General features: G+C 40.8%; 1 protein-coding gene across 1 annotated transcript in view; it reads left to right on the top strand.

The window, feature by feature from the left end:
• The window catches only part of vwa5b1 (von Willebrand factor A domain containing 5B1), a 101459-nt gene that overhangs the window by 47798 nt on the left and 37487 nt on the right, over positions 1 to 16174 (top strand). Inside the window, exons 10-14 of the mRNA XM_069915295.1 lie at positions 1172 to 1286; positions 1647 to 1832; positions 4894 to 5044; positions 6075 to 6274; positions 11414 to 11645. Coding sequence (XP_069771396.1) covers positions 1172 to 1286; positions 1647 to 1832; positions 4894 to 5044; positions 6075 to 6274; positions 11414 to 11645 — 884 coding nt within the window. The remainder of the gene's footprint in view (positions 1 to 1171; positions 1287 to 1646; positions 1833 to 4893; positions 5045 to 6074; positions 6275 to 11413; positions 11646 to 16174) is intronic.

Genomic DNA, 16174 nt, shown 5'->3' with positions numbered 1-16174 from the left:
ATTGTTAGAGTGTCTTGGCACCCTCAAAGATCACTCTTACTCAATTAAATGCAAATGAAAGGCAATTAGTTTTCATTCATTCATTTGTCAGGACCTCATTAGGTATTTTACATTAGTTTTGTTCGAGTCAGCAATTGTATAGTTGATATAACCACGGTCTTCATTTTATTTCAGTGGCTATAGAAAAATGAGCAGTCAACATCCCACACAGCTTCTGTAATGAAAGGAAGAGTTTGTGTTGCTTCGGACATTTCAGGACCTCAGGATGTCCCAAAAGTCTCCACAACCCTTTGTTCTTAACATTGGAAGCGTTCAGAAACAAGAGTGATATTGCGCAGAGTTAGAACACAGAAGCAGGCTCCCTCGGCCCTTCTTGTGCCAAAACATTTTATTTTTTGCCTCGAACCACTGACCTGCACCCAGTCCATAGCCCTCCATACCTCTCCTGTCCAAATTCTTCTTAAATATTAAAATTGAGCCCGCATTTACCACTTCAGTTCTGTCATAGTGACAATGGACAAAGTATTGGCTCCTGGGTATGAGTACAAGAGTACACAAACTAAGAGTTAATTTGCTGTACAGCTTGTATGATTAAAACTCTGCATGTAAAAATTAATTTTTTTAAATGTTGATGTTAAGCTATTTGCTGAACAAATTGCTGTTTCATTGCACCATTCAATATCCCTTAAATCCCAGGAGCTCATCTTTTAATTAATGTTTATTTTGATTTGTGTTAGCATGATGAATCACACATGCCCCCTCGCTTCCATCTCTACCCCCTGCTGCCTCGAACAATCAGACAACATATTCAAAGACTCACCCCACCTGGCCACTCTCTCTTCACCGCCCCTCCTATCGAGAAGAAGATTCACAAGTGTGAGATCACATTCTCACCTGATTTAAGTAGAGATTTTTTCCTGTTATTATCAGACTCCTGAATGAACCTCATACTGGTAAAATTATATTCTCTGTGCAATATTGCAGTTTTGCACTATGTTTTACTTGTACTGTGTATGAAATGCTGAACTGGACTGCTTGCAAAACAAAGTTTCTCATGTGACATGTGACAAAATCCATGCACTTTGCCTTGGAAGGAGAGGAGGGAATGTGTTTGAATCAGAGCTGATCCGGTTTTGCAGCCACACTCATGTTGGACCTTGCCCCACCCCAGGTGCTTCAGTTTTGGTATTGGACAGAATACTTCTAGAAGACTGGTGCTGGGACTAGCCTCTGTTTCAAAAGGAGCAGCCGAGTTCCTCGACGAAGGGGAAAGGTTGCAACCAAAGGTAACAGAACAGGTGCTTTAAAGAGATTTACCATGAATGAATTCACTCTGATTTAATGCAAGGGAGTTCAACGTAATTATAACTGAAAGGTACGTGTGAGTTCAAGTAAACATTAGAATTTGAGTAAAAATTATTTGAAATTTCCAAAGACTAATGAGCAAAATTATCAAATTTTTAAAAATCAGACCAGTATTAAGATATTCCTGAGATTCAGCAGTGTGAAGATTTCTAAGTAGAATTATCAAAGGATTATCTTGCAGGTATGTGTGTATGAGACAGACAGAAATTCTACATCTTCAGAAGCAAAGACACAAATAAAATGATGGTAACAAAGTGAATAATTTGTTTTCTGTTTTATAGATGGTAAAATCCCTGAAGAAAGCAATGGCACCATTCCTTAGTGATGTTACAATCGACTGGTCCTTTCCTGTAACAAATGAAGTGCTCCCATCTCCAGCTGGAACCCACTTCCTGTTTCCTGGGGACAGATTAATAGAATATTGCATTGTTTGTGACACTTCAAGATATCGCTCTAACCTCAAGTCAGTAAGTATGAAATCCTGTATTTTATTATTTTGCAAACCTGTTACTAAATTATTTAAACTTAGCACAGTTTTTTTTTAAACACATACAGTGGTAGGGGCCTGGAATGGGATGCCAGGTGTAATGGTGGAAGTGTACATTTATGAGGCTTCTAGATAAACATGGGGATATGCAGAGAATGAGGGATACATATCATATACATGCAGAAGAGATTTAGTTTAATTTGGCGTCACAGTTCATGGGTTGAAGGGTCTGTTCTTGTTCTATGTTCTAATAGTTGTGTGAAGACAGGGGCAGAAGGAGGCCACTTAACACGTTTAACCCATTCCACTCTTCAATAAGTCGGCACTAACATCTAACTCCACATGTCTGCCTTTGCCCCTTCTCCTTAAACACTTCTTAGGGAAAGATCTTCTAACCTCACATACAATTTTATCAATTAGCACTGAATCACTTGAAATTTGTGGAAGAGAGACTCAATGGTTCTCCTCCCTCTCTGTGAAAGTATCTCCCATTCTGGAATGGACTGGATCCTGTCGTGAGAATCTGCCCATCATCTATTCCCACACCACCACTGTTCATGAATTAACAGTCTTTGTCCAAAAGGATTCCTTGTCCCCATCCCCCATCCTTAGTTGAAGTTCTCTTTCTTTAAACCCGTTCACTTTCTTTAAACCCGTTCACTTTCTTTAAACCCGTTCACTTTCTTTAAACCCGTTCACTTTCTTTAAACCCATTCACTCTGCATGTAGTTGCTTGTACACGAACTGTCAGCTGTGTCAGACACTGTTTGGTTCACTCGAGTATTTGCCCGTATTTTGTAATGAGAATCAATGTAAACACTCGGAAGCTGAATTCTACATGCTCTCTCCCTCCACGTGACCCCAGGCACCTCTCAGCTGCTGTAACTGCCCTCACTGGTACCTGAGGTTTCCCAATGGGAAGCATATCCTTTTTATTCAGGTGACTGCCTGCTTTTCACTCGTACCTTGAACAAGGACTGAAATATTGGCTATATATCTCAAATTTGTTTATTGATCATCCGATTTACAAGTACAACCTGACGAAACCATGCTCTCTGGTCCTCGGTGCAAATCATGTATACACACAACCAAACATAACACACTTCCAGACAAACGATACATATGCAGGACAAATGTACATATATAAAAATAAATGAATATTGTTCAATGAATAGTAAAATTTTGGAGGGTTAGTGTGAGCTGTTCCTTTGGTCGTTCACCATTCTCACTGACCGTGGGAAGAAGCTGTTCCTCAGCCTGGTGGTGCTGGCTCTGATCCTCCTGGATCTCTTCCCTGACGGGAGCAATTGAAAGATGCTGTGTGCAGGGTGGAAGGGGTCCTCAGTGAATTTGCTCGTCCTCTTCAGACAACAATCCCTGTAGATTATCTCGATGGCAGAGAGGGGAAAGAGACCCCAGTGATCCACTCTTCATCTTTCTCTCCTATGGATGCTGCAAGTCCTGCTGAGTTCCTCCAGCAATTTTGTGTTTTTACAACACACTTCAGTAGCATATCCGTCAGTCATGTACTGACTGAACCACAGAGAGTCAGACTTGTTTCATTACTGTTGAACTTCTCAGCAAATTGTGAAGCTTGAGAGAATTGCGCCGAGAATGTATTTAATACAGAACACTGCAACACAGTACAGGCCCTTCAGACTTCGATTTTGTGCTGACCTATATATTCCTACCAAAATATGTGTTTAACATGTTATTTATTTATTGATATGCTACACAGTGGTGCTGAATCACCCAGTTTTCAGTGGTGAAGGCTTTTCACACAACACTTTAACTGATGGAACTTTAAAAGTCAATGTTCAGCTGCTTTTTTCATGTCCCCACTCCCTCCAAGTAGGATTCTCATCTTCAGTTGGACCTTCTATGGTGTATGTGTGTGTGAGTGCACTTTCAGGAATTAAGAATGTTGTGGACTTTGTTCCACCAGTCACTACTGATGGTTGAGAATCATTACATTCAATAAATGATTGGCCTTTATTACAAGGGGGTATGAGGTGGAAAAGCAAGGACAGCTCGATGCAACTTTGTAGAGTGCTGGTGAGATCACACCAGAAGAACCATGCCTCAATATCCTAAGGAAAGTATACTTGCATTGGTGACATCTGGGAAAAGATTCACCAGGTTGATTCCATGAATGAAAGGGTTGACTTATGAAGAGGCTGAAAGGTTTGAGTTAGTACTCATTGGATCAATGGAGAATTGGAGATGATCTTCTTGTAATATAAAATTCTGAGGAGTGTTGAGAGGGTTTATGCTAAGCAGAGTTTTCCCTTATTTGGGGTATCTCAGAGGTAGGAACATTATTTCATTGTAAAGATTGTCTAGTGTAGGAGTAAAAAGGTTGTTTCCTATGGTGGGGCAATCTAGTACAAGAGGGCACTACTTCAGTCAATTCCTGCACCGATATTTATCCTGCAGGACCCCAACTACTTTTCAGGGGAAGCCTGCAGTCTAAATTGCACCACAAAACTCGCCTCATAAATTTGACGTCCAGCTGATGACTCAGGCCACAATGGTCCATGTAAAATCATTGGGACTAATGTGCACAGGAACTTAAGGGGTGCAGTGTAAAAGACCACAAGGTGATTAATTATGTTAATTTATGTTAAATTTTTACAACATTGCTGAATAAAAAACAGTAATGATAGATTCTTAATTAGCCAAGACATTAAAGGTGAAAGGAAAAAGGTCGGGCAGTGGGGCTGAGTGGGAAAATATATCAGCTCATGATTAAATGGTGAGGTAGACTCAATGGGCTGAATAGCCTATTTCTGCTCCTATGTCTCATGGTCTTATGCCACATAGAGATGAGGAGGATCATAAATCTCTGGAACTCTCTACTGCAGCCAAATTCATTGACTATCTAAAGGCAGAGATGGACTGACAAAGGAGTTAAGGAGTGTAGGGTTAAAAGTGGTACTGAAGTCAGTATTGAATCGGCCTGGACCTTATTGAACAGTGGAGCAGGCGTGACATTCTAGTTCCTGGTCCCTAAAACCTTATCTTCACTTGACTTGTTTGAGGATGAAGCGTGGAGGTCCAGCCTGACCTGGTCCCAGCAATCCAGTAGCTCAGTGTTCTACCACTCTCAAGAGGAAGATCTCGAGAGCTGGAGGGAGTGCCAAGACTCTGCCCTGGAAGGCATCTCCATTACTGAAGGCCCCGAGAAGGAAGGTAAGCTGGTCGGCGTTGGGGAACTTCATGTGGAAGCCCAGGATATCCAACAGAACCAACATTCAACGAGAAACTTAACTGCATCTTCTCCAGTGTTGGCCTTTTTGATATCTTGGAAGTGTAATTTTAAAAACAATCAATTCAAAAGGTATTCCACATGTTGTAATCATGAGTTGTTTGAAAGTTTTTATTCCATCACACTGTGAGATGAGCACAGAATGGTGCTGATGCCAGTCTGTCCAGCTAAGCCTCCATCATAGGCATCTTTCTGCCCTTCACATTGGTTACCACTCGGGTTACTTCTCCAATGAGTCCAGTGGGAACTGATTAGCCCAGTGTTACACTGCTGGCCTGGGGCTCAACAGGAGCTGTTTCTGCTCCAGTCTGTGAGCTTCTAAAATACCGTATATACTTGTGTAAAAGTTGACACTCCTCGCCTCCCAGTTTTGGCCCAAAAATCTAATATTTTCCATAAATTGCATGTAAAAATCAAACCCTAGTCTTTCATCTCGGTCCTGGCTGCCCATAGGCAGGACCTCCTGACACTTCAGCCACAGACTTAGCCCCCAGTCAAGGCTGTCTGCCGATCGGAACTCCCAACACCCCTGATGACGCAGATACTTACCACAGTCAAAAGTAGTGTAATAGTTGACTCCATAAATTTAATGTTAAAAATGATCTACAAAATTTGACTTTTACACAAGTATATGTGGTCGATGAAAGAATGCAGGTGAAGTCCTCAGACTCTGCGGGGGTGCAGGGGGGGTTGTGGGGAAGGGGACCGGATATGCTGGATGGACGGGTAGGTGGATTACTTGTGGCATTCCATGCTGTTTCTGAGCTTGTGCCTCTCTTCCCTGTCAAACCAATGTGACAAACATCTCTATCACCCTCTAATACTCCACAGCGGTGAAAATCCTAAAGCTGATGCACTCTGAAGCAAATAGTAATTGAGAAGAGGTGTTATTAAGAGAAAGTGAAGGGATTAATATCCACCTGTTATAAATCCAATCTCAATATGTATTTCAAGGCGTTGATATAAAGACTGCTTCCAGAAGACGAGCTTACAGCAGCAATTGCATCGGCAGACAGCATGCTTCAAAGAAAGCTTACACCCCCAGCGATCCTGGGTCAGCGTTCAATAAAAACCCTCTCCGGAGAGCACGGGCCCAGCTGCTGGTGAGTGGGAGCAGCCCAGATCAACTCCCCCCATCCACAGGAGACTTAAAGGCAAGTTTCCTTGACTCTAAGGTGAAATCAGTTTCTGGAAAAATGAACAAACAAATCCTTTTATTTCAAGTCAAAATGTACTTGAGCTGCAGAGATGGGGATCCAAATTTTTAATTAAATTTAGACATACAACACATTAACAGGCCCTACCCGGCTCATGAGCCCATGCTGCCAAATTTACACCCTATTGACCTACAACCTTTTTCAATGGAGGGAGGAAACCGGAGCACTGGGGAAAACCCACGCAGATACAAGGAGAACATACAAACTCCTTATGGACGGTGTGGGATTCAAACCCCGGACCCGATCACTGGTGCTGTAACACCATTGTGCTAACTGCTATGCCAAATGTGCCGCCCTAGTCACTGTTTCTTAATTTGAGGCATAATGATCAGAGATATGCAAACCTAGATCAGCAAAGGGTAGGTCCTACAGTTCTGCCACCATGGTCATGTCAGGAGGTATAAGGTTGTGGAGGCAGAGGGCAGGTCTGCATGAGGATAGACTTCCTGAGAACATCTAGAGTAGATCAGGCAAGGAGTTGTATTTGTTGAGGATTTATAGTCATTGAGTCACAGTGCACAGAAACAGGCCCTTCAGCCATCCAGGTCCATGCTAACCATTAATTACTCATCCCATTTACCAGCACCTACACTTCCTGCTGCCTTGGAAAGGCAGCCAACATAATCAAGGATTCATCAAACCCTGGTCCTACCCCCTTCTCTCCTCTCCCATCTGGCAGAAGATGATGGGTTTGAAAAAAACCAAATACCAGGTTCAAAGACAGCTTCCTTCCAGCTGTTATCTGACTCCTGAACGGACCACTAAAATATAAACATTGATTTCTTCTGCTCACAAATGTACCTCTACAAGTCCTTTGCACTGTTTTAACCACGCTTTTCTCTGTAACACCATATTCTGCACTCAGGTATGGGTTCACTTGCCTGGATGGCATGCAGAACAAAGCTCTTCACGGTATCTCAGTGCACATGACAATGGACAATTCAGTTCAATTCATGCCTTGATTGAAATTCTCTTCTAGACTTTTTAAATGTTATGAGAGTCTCTGTCTCCATCACTCTCTTAGGCAGCACATTCTAAACCCTCTGGGTAAAACAATTCTTCCATATATCTCCTCTAAGCTTTTTACCTCTTGTTATGGGAAAAATTTCACTACCCTCTCCCCTACCTGTTCCTTTTAAAACTTTGCATGCCTCCATCAGGTTCCGCCTCAGGAGAGATTGGACAGATATATGGAGAGGAAGGGTTTAGAAGGTTATGGACCAAGTGCAGGCAAATGGGACTAGCCTTAGAGGTGGGAGGTGGAGCATACATCTTGTGAGGGCCAAACTCGGCCTGGAACCAGAGTTGGAAGCCACGTGACACAGGATGGCAGTGGAGACAAGTGGGCAAAGAAGGCGACATGGCTTTCTTCCTCTGAGCCTGTGCTTCTCCCCCTTCCTCCCACCCCCCATTTTATTCGGACACCTGCCTACATTTGCCCATACCTTGATGAATGGCTCAGACCCTTGATTATTTATCTTTATTTTTGTTACATAAAGTACACTGTTTGACCTGCTGAGTTTGGACACCTGTCTTTTTTTCTCATACCTTGATGAAGGTCTGAAACATTGGTTATATATCTTTGCTGTATAAAGGACACTGACCTGCTGAGTTTCTCCAGCATTGTGTTTTTACTTCAACCATGGTGTCTACAGGCATTTGTATTTTACATTCAAGGATAGTTTCTTTCCTCCTGTTATCCTGCAGGCTCTTGACTGCACTTTTCCCTGTATCCTACACTTTGTCCTACCCTGCTCTTTTGTTCCACTATTTTACCACATAAGTATGGGTTGACTTGCCTCAATGTTGGCTTTGACTGCCTCTGATTGCAGCATTCTTGGTGTTCTGTCCATGCCTAGATCCTGGAATTTGAACATCGTTAACTCTGCAATCTCAGTCCCTTCATTAGTGGAACTTTTACCGATTGGCCATATCATCTCTCAGCGAGAGCTTAATCCAGCACCTCATCTGTCTCCTGTCCAGTAATTATAACAGCACAGCAGACTGCAGCTAAAGTATCCCTTTCCCCTCAGCTGAGATGGACTAATTAGTGCAGTGTACCAACTGCAATTAGTGTTTTGCCAATTACAAGGGCTTCACAGTTTGCAACAATGATACCTGATGTACCTCATTTGCAATTTGTGTTTTTTTTTGAGTACATATTAAATGCCCTTCATTAAATGTAGCTCATCACTCTCAAATGTCAAAAGCATGACATTTATATTTCTGCCGGATTATGAAGTCATTCAGTAAATGCCACAGACAACTTGGCTTTTCTGTTAATATCGGAATTAACACCAAGGTTTGAGCATGTAGATACATCATTACTTCAGTGGATCCAGACTGACTATATTGACAGCTAGATTCAATAGAAGCTTAGACTTTTGATTGAAACTTCAGTGAATTTGTTATACATGGGTGTAGGTCCACAGAATCATTATAACACAGGAGGCCATTTGACCCATCAAGCAGGATCATTTGTAAGACCACCAGCCAACCACTTCATTTCCGCACCCCACTCCCATGCTCGTATGTCTGTCCATGGCCTCATGTTCTATCCCATAAATTGGAGAAACAACACTTGATTTTCTTTCCAGGCACTCTCCAACTGGGTAGCATTAACATCGACTTCTCTGGTTTCTGCTGAACCACTCTCTGTTCTCCCTCCCTTTCCTTTCTCTTGGTCTCCTTTCCTCCACTCTCTACCCCTTCCTTCCTCATTCACAGAGCCATCCTCCCTCCCCCTGTGTGTTGAAGTGCCCTCCCTCCCTTATCCACCTATTACCTCCTGCCTTTGGGACGGTGTTCCTCCCCCACCCCCCCCCCCGACCATTTTGTTCAAGCACCTGCCAACATTTTGCTCATCCCTTGTTGAAGGGCTCAAGTCCAAAATGTTGGTGATGTATCTTTGCTCAATAAAGTACATTATTTAACCTGCTGAGTTTCTCCAGCATTGTGTTTGTACCAGTTAATCCCATTCCCCATCTCTGTCTCCATTGCCTGGAGAAATTTCCTCCCTCAGTCCCAGCTCGGCTGTGATCACATCGAGTGCTGGATCAGACTGAATGGGCCAATGACTGTCTCCTGTTCCTGTTTCCAGTGTTTGTAGAGCAAGAATTCAATCTCCTTCCAGCACATACAAAGGCTTTTCCTCACATCAGCTATGGATCTTCTGCCAGCTGCAAGCTCTGTGTCCTTTGGTTCTGGAATCTTCTTCCTCTGGAGGCATTTTTTTCCTTTCTTACATCTTCCTTAATTCGACCTCCACACAAGGAATATTTCCTTCCACATAAAAGTGAACACACTTGAATCCTGGCAATAACAGCTCTGTCAGGAAGGCCAAGCGGTCTAAAGCGCCAGACTCAAGTACGCAGTCCTTCCCTTAGTGGGGCAGGTGTTCTAAGGGGAGGGGCCACAGTTGGTGTGGTTGGTGCAGTGTTGTTACAGCGCCAATTATCAGGATTGGGATTTGAATCCCACACTATCTTTAAGGAGTTTGTACGCTCTCCCAGTGTCTGTGGGGGTTTTGTCCGAGTGTCCTGGTTTCCTCCCACCCTTCAAAACATATCAGGACTTGTAGGTCAATTGGGCGCACAGGCTCGTGGGCTGAAAGAGCCTGTTACTGTACCGTATGTCTAAATTAAAAATTAAAAAATAGACGGTGACAACAGTGACCATTGTGCCATGGTCAGGTTAGTTGTCCAGAGGCCTGTAAAAGATGCTCTCAGCCTGCAGAGGCTCTCACCCTGATTTGCTGCCTCACCCTGCTAATGCGCTTATCGAAGAACAGAAGGTGAGAGGAGAAAGCTTTAAAGAGGACTAGAGGGAAACACACAGAGGGTGATGCAGAATCGACTGCCAGGGAAAGCGGTGGAGGTGGGTACTACCACAATATCTCAAAGATACCTGGACAGATAGATGGATAGGAAAGGTTCAGAGGGACAGGGGCCAATCATAAGCAAATGGGACTAGCTCAAGTAGACAACTCACCCAGCATAGAGGAGCTGGGCTAAAAATTTCTGTTTTTTAAAAAAAGACCCCAGGGCATGCAGTTCCTCCAACCCGTTCTGCATTTCGATAAGGCCATGCTGATCTCTCACCTCAATGCTGTTTTCTGCACTGACCTTCTAATCCTTGATCCAGTTAATATAAATTTTTTTTATGGCCACTAGGAAATGCAATTAGCATCATAAGTAATGAACAAGACCTTCAGTAGTGCAGCCTTCAAAGAATCTGGGCTACTAGTTCTCACAGATCAGTACATGGCTTTTCATGCATTTCCCTGGAAATTACCATAAATTTATTCCACTAATTATGCCACGTAAACTCTCTTTATTTTCAAAACAATCTTCTGAGACCAGCTCATCTTGGTGGTCAGTTGAAAAGAGTATGTAGTGGCCACACTCTAGGTCTAGTCTGCATCCTAACCCATAGTTCTCCTTTGCTTAGACCTCTCTACAATTGGGGGGTTATCCCTGTCTTTATGTTGAGCATTTCCTTGTAGTTTAGGGAACGAAAAGCCAACTATACACTGGTGCACGCAGCACGGGTAATTGGCGTATTTCGCACGATCTGGGAGGGAGGAACAGTTGACAGTGTTGTGCTAACCGCTATGCAACCATGCCACCCCCCCAGGTCCCAAAGGCATGCAGGTTGGATACTAATTGGCCGGTGCCATCTATCCTTTGTGTTCCATGAGGGATGGAACGGGGAGAATAAACTGGGCTCATACCAGGATTAATATAAGCAAGTGTTGCAGACTGATGTTGCCATGTGGTGTGACTCGATGTTCTACGACTCTATAGATTATTCTTGTGATTTCTCAGAACACTGTCAAAGCTCAGCCATAGGTTGTTGAAGGGTTAAAATTGAACAAGAGCTATAATCTGGTGTAATAGTCATCAGGAGATCCAAATTTTTGTGATATCATTCATTGGACCATTAGATATCCAAAGTTGTCTGTGCCAATGCAGTGTTACTCTGGCTAAGCCAGTGTGCACATAGTTTCTTCTCTCAGCATCAGCTAGCATGGTCTGGCTCAGTTCAGTAATAGGGTATTGCACTGTTTATCTGCAGAGAAATGGAGCACATTCATGCACAGTCACCACAGGGCCTAGACTTACTGGGAAGACAAGGCCATCCTTGCTGCATCAGACCTGTGTTTTGAACAGCCAGGACTCTGAGTTGTTGCAGGTTCAGTGCACTGTGCACCCGCCCTTCACAGCCAAGGGCAATGTACCCTGTGAGGAGGCCATCACCTCCAGGTCATCAACGGAGAGCACATCGATCAGCAGCAGTACAGAATCTGGTGAGTCAAGGTCAAACCACCAAAGAGAGTGGGGGTGTGATATGTCGAGGGAAGTGGTGGGATGTATGGCGATTGGGCAGCGAATGCGAATCAGGGGACAGGAGCTTTGGGATATGGTTGGGTATGAAGAAGTTAGAATAGGTGATAGGAGAGGGGGTGCATGTTGGGATTTCTTTTCCCAAATAGTCTTGGATATAGTAATATAGTCAGAATCAGTTGATGGTCATGAACAAGTCATGAAATTCGGTGTTTTATAGCAGTGTTATAGAGCAAATGTTAATATTATAACCATCTTACAACATGACTATAAAAAAATTAAAATGATAGTGCCCGAAAAGTGAGGCCGTGTCTTTGGTTCATTGTTGATTCAGGAATCTGATGGCAGCGGAGAAGAAGCTGTCCTTGTGCTGCTGAGTGCTCATCTTCAGGCTTTTCCCCGAAGGTAGCAGAGTCGAGGCAAAGCCTGGGTGATGAGGGTCTTTGAGATAGAGGCTGCTTCTTACCATCCTATATCTTTGTTAAATGTAGACTATAAAATAGTGGCTAAAGTTATGGCTAATAGGTTGGCTCAGTATTTACCAAAGATAATACATCGTGATCAAACAGGTTTTATAAAAAATAGGTATGCTTCGGATAATATTCTACGATTAATTACTTTGATAAATAGATCTAAATCTCAGAAGAATTATCCAATGGTGGTTTCATTGGATGCAGAAAAGGCATTCGATAGAGTAGAATGGAAGTTTTTATTTAAAGTACTTGAAAAGTTTTCGTTTGGTCTCTCATTTATTGGTATGATTGGGGCTTTGTATAATGGTCTGAAAGCTAGAGTTGTTACTAATGGTTTGCTTTCAGAATCCTTTAATTTAACAAGATCTACTAGACAAGGATGTCCATTATCACCCGCCTTGTTTGCTTTAGTTATTGAACCTCTAGCACAATTAATACGTCAGAATGATAGTATCAAAGGTATGAGAGTCTTGAATGAAGATTATAAAATAAATCTATTTGCGGATGACATTTTGCTGTATTTGGTGGATCCTGATGTTTCTCTGCCAGCACTTCAAGATTCCTTAGAGATTTATGGTCAATTATCTGGTTATAAGGTTAATTGGGCTAAAAGTGAAATTTTATCAATTAGTAAAGATGATTATTCAATGTTTAGAAATATTATGAATTTGAAGTGGACGAAACAAATTAAATATTTGGGAATTAATGTTAATACTGACTACCAAAATTTATATTCACTTAATTATCTTCCTTTAATGAAGAAGATTAAGGCAGATTTAGTTAAATGGAAAGATTTACCTTTGGGTTTATTAGGAAGAATTAATACTATAAAAATGAATATTTTTCCTCATATACAATATTTATTTCAATCAATTCCTTGTTGTTTACAAAAAAGAATTTTTAAGGGTTTATATAAAGTAATTAGGGATTTTTTGTGGAAAGGAAAATTTCCTAGGGTGGCGTTGAAAAAATTGATGTGGGATTTTCAATTTGGAGGGTTACGGCTACCTAACTTTCAATTTTATTATGAAGCAGCTCAATTTAGATTTCTTAGCACATTAATGGCCACACAAGATATACCTAGTTGGGGACAGATAGAATTGGCAGTTATTTCTGAAAAATTTTCGAATGAATTTTTATTTTGATGGAATAAAAATTTTGTTACGAACTTATGATGTACCAATATTGAAACATTTAATGAATTTATGGACAAGTAAATTACATAAAATGGGATTGAAAAATAAGTGGTCGGGAAGATTACCATTATATAATAATCAATTTGTTCCTTTCACAGTATCTAATACTATTTTGAAACAATGGGAGGAGAAAGGAATACATAATTTATCTGACTGTTTTTTAGAAGGTCATTTTTGTTCTTTTGTAGAATTGCAAAAGAGATTTGATATAAGTGGTTATTCTATATTTGTGTATTATCAGTTAAGATCTTTTGTAAAACAGGTATGCGGTCGTCACATGAATTTACTGTCTGAAACTGATTTTGAGAAATATGTGCTCTCATTTCCAAAAAAGGGTTGTATATCAGGTTTGTATCGTATTTTGTTGGAAAGTGAAAGTAAAATAGATTGGGATAAAGATAAAATGAAATGGGAAAAAGATTTAAGTTTAACAATAACTGAAGAAGATTGGTCTGAAATCTGCCGTAATAGTGTTCGAAAATTGATTAATGCTAGATTGGCGATGATTAATTATAGTTTTATACATCAATTATATTTAACACCCGAAAAATTAAAAAAATTTGGTTTTAATAAGTCAGATCTTTGTTTTCGTTGTGATCAGGTTTCTGGTACTTTTTTTACATGCTGTTTGGTTGTGTGATCGGTTACAACAATTTTGGAAAGGTATTCAATCTGTATTTAATAATCTATATAATCTTCATATTGTATTAGACCCTGATATATTTTTATTAGGGAATATGCAACCGTTGATTGATTTAGAATTAGATAATTACCAGATCTCTTTTATTTACTTAGCGCTGGCAGTGGCCAAGAAATGTATAGCGATTACTTGGAAGAATAGAAATGTATTGTCTTTAGATAGGTGGTATTCAGAGATGAAGTTTTGTTTGGTTATGGAAAGAATATCTTTTTCTATACAAGATAAGATGTCTTTTTATGAGTTAAAGTCAACCCCATTTATTTATTATATACAATTTAAATAAGTTTGAATTAATCTTTTTTTTCTTTAAAAAAACTTTTTTTTATTATATATTTTTTCTATATATATGTTTTCTTATTTTTTTTCTTTCTTTTTTTTCTTTTTTTTAGTTTTTTATTATTAGTTGGTTTTTTTGTTTAAGTTCTTTTTGTTTTTGTTTTTTTCATATATATTCTTATATAATAATTTTTTTAGATTAATAATTAATAATTAATTTTTTTGGGTTTTTTTTAATATTTATCGATCTTTTTTTAAAGATATATATTTTTTATTTTTTAAAATTATACTAATAGTATTAATTCTTCACTCTTTGTCGTGGGGGTGGGGAGGGGGGGTTTAGGGGTTAAAAATAGTTTTTTTTTAGTCTTAGTTTTTAATTGTTAGGGGGAGATGCCGAGATTGGTATTGTATTAACTATGTTACTTTGTACTTGTATTACTTTATTTTGTATTTTTTCTGTACATGAATTACTTACTTTCTTCATATGTTAAAATTAATAAATAAAGTTTCGAAAAAAAAAGATAGAGGCTGCTTTTTTTTTGAGACAGCGTCTCATGTAGATATCCTCAATGGAGTGAAATCTGGCACCTGTGATGTTGGAGGCCGAGTTAATAACCCTCTAGAGTTTATTCTTGTCCTAAGACTTGGCACCTCCATACCAGACAGTGAAGCAACCAGCCAGAATGCTCTCCGCAGTACACAAGAAGTTTTTGAGAGTTTTCGGTGATGTACCGAATCTCCTCAGGGACCTCACAAAGGCTAGCCACTGGCGAGCCTTCTTTGTGATTGCATCAACATAGAGGCTCCAGGACAGATCCTCGGAGATGTTGACACCCAGGAATTTGAAGTTCTTGACCCTCTCCACTACTGAGCCCTTGATGAGGATGGGGTCATATTCCCCTGACTTCCTTCTGAAGTCCACAGTCATCTCTTCAATTTGCTGACATTGTGAGCAAGGTTGTTGTCGTTACACCATTCAACGAGCTGATCAATCTCCCTCTTGTACGTTTCCTCATTGCAGTTTGTGATTCTGCCAACAATTGTGGTGTCATCGGCAAGCTTGTAGATGGTATTGGAATTGTGCCTGGCCACACAGTCAGTAGTAATCGTAAATCTACTGGATTATTGTGAATATCCTTTAGTCAGAGAAAATCTATTCTTATCTCTTCTGGCTATATGGGGCAGCACAGTTAGAGTGCATTTAGCACAACGTTGTTACAACGCCAGGGATCGATACTGGGGTTTGAATCCTGTGTTGTCTGTAAGGAGTTTGTTGTTGTGTGTGTGTGTGTGTGTGAGTGTGTGTGTGTGTGTGTGTGTGTGTGTGTGTGTGTGTGTGTGTGTGTGTGTGTGTGTGTGTGTGTGTGTGTGTGTGTGTGTGTGTGAGAGAGAATGTGGCTGACTCACAAATATCCTACAAAGTAGGCAAGTATTTGTGGATGGGCAATAAATGCTGGCCTTGGTAACGATGCCCGACAACCTGGAAAATACATTGAAACAAAACTAATTGATTTAGGCTTGAGAGGGGAGAAGGTTATTCAAGCAGAAAGGTGGTGGATCCTTGGAATACTTTATTCTGGAGCCTGTGTAGCCTCAATCATCGACTACAGTCAGAATGGGGACTGATAGACTTCTGGATATCGAGAGAATGAAGGCATGTGGTAAGGCATAATGGAGGTTGACCTGGAAGATCAGCCAAGATCTCATAGAATGGCAGAATAGACTCAAAGGGCCGAGGTTGTAGCCAGGATTTTGATAACCGTAAGATTGAAACATACAGGAGGGGTAGGTTAATTGGGTGTAAATTGGATTGCATGGACTCGTGGGCCATGTTACCATGCTGT

The sequence above is a fragment of the Narcine bancroftii genome, chromosome 2 (assembly GCF_036971445.1).
Source record: "Narcine bancroftii isolate sNarBan1 chromosome 2, sNarBan1.hap1, whole genome shotgun sequence".
Classification (NCBI taxonomy): domain Eukaryota; kingdom Metazoa; phylum Chordata; class Chondrichthyes; order Torpediniformes; family Narcinidae; genus Narcine; species Narcine bancroftii.
This window is presented reverse-complemented; position numbering and strand designations above follow the sequence as displayed.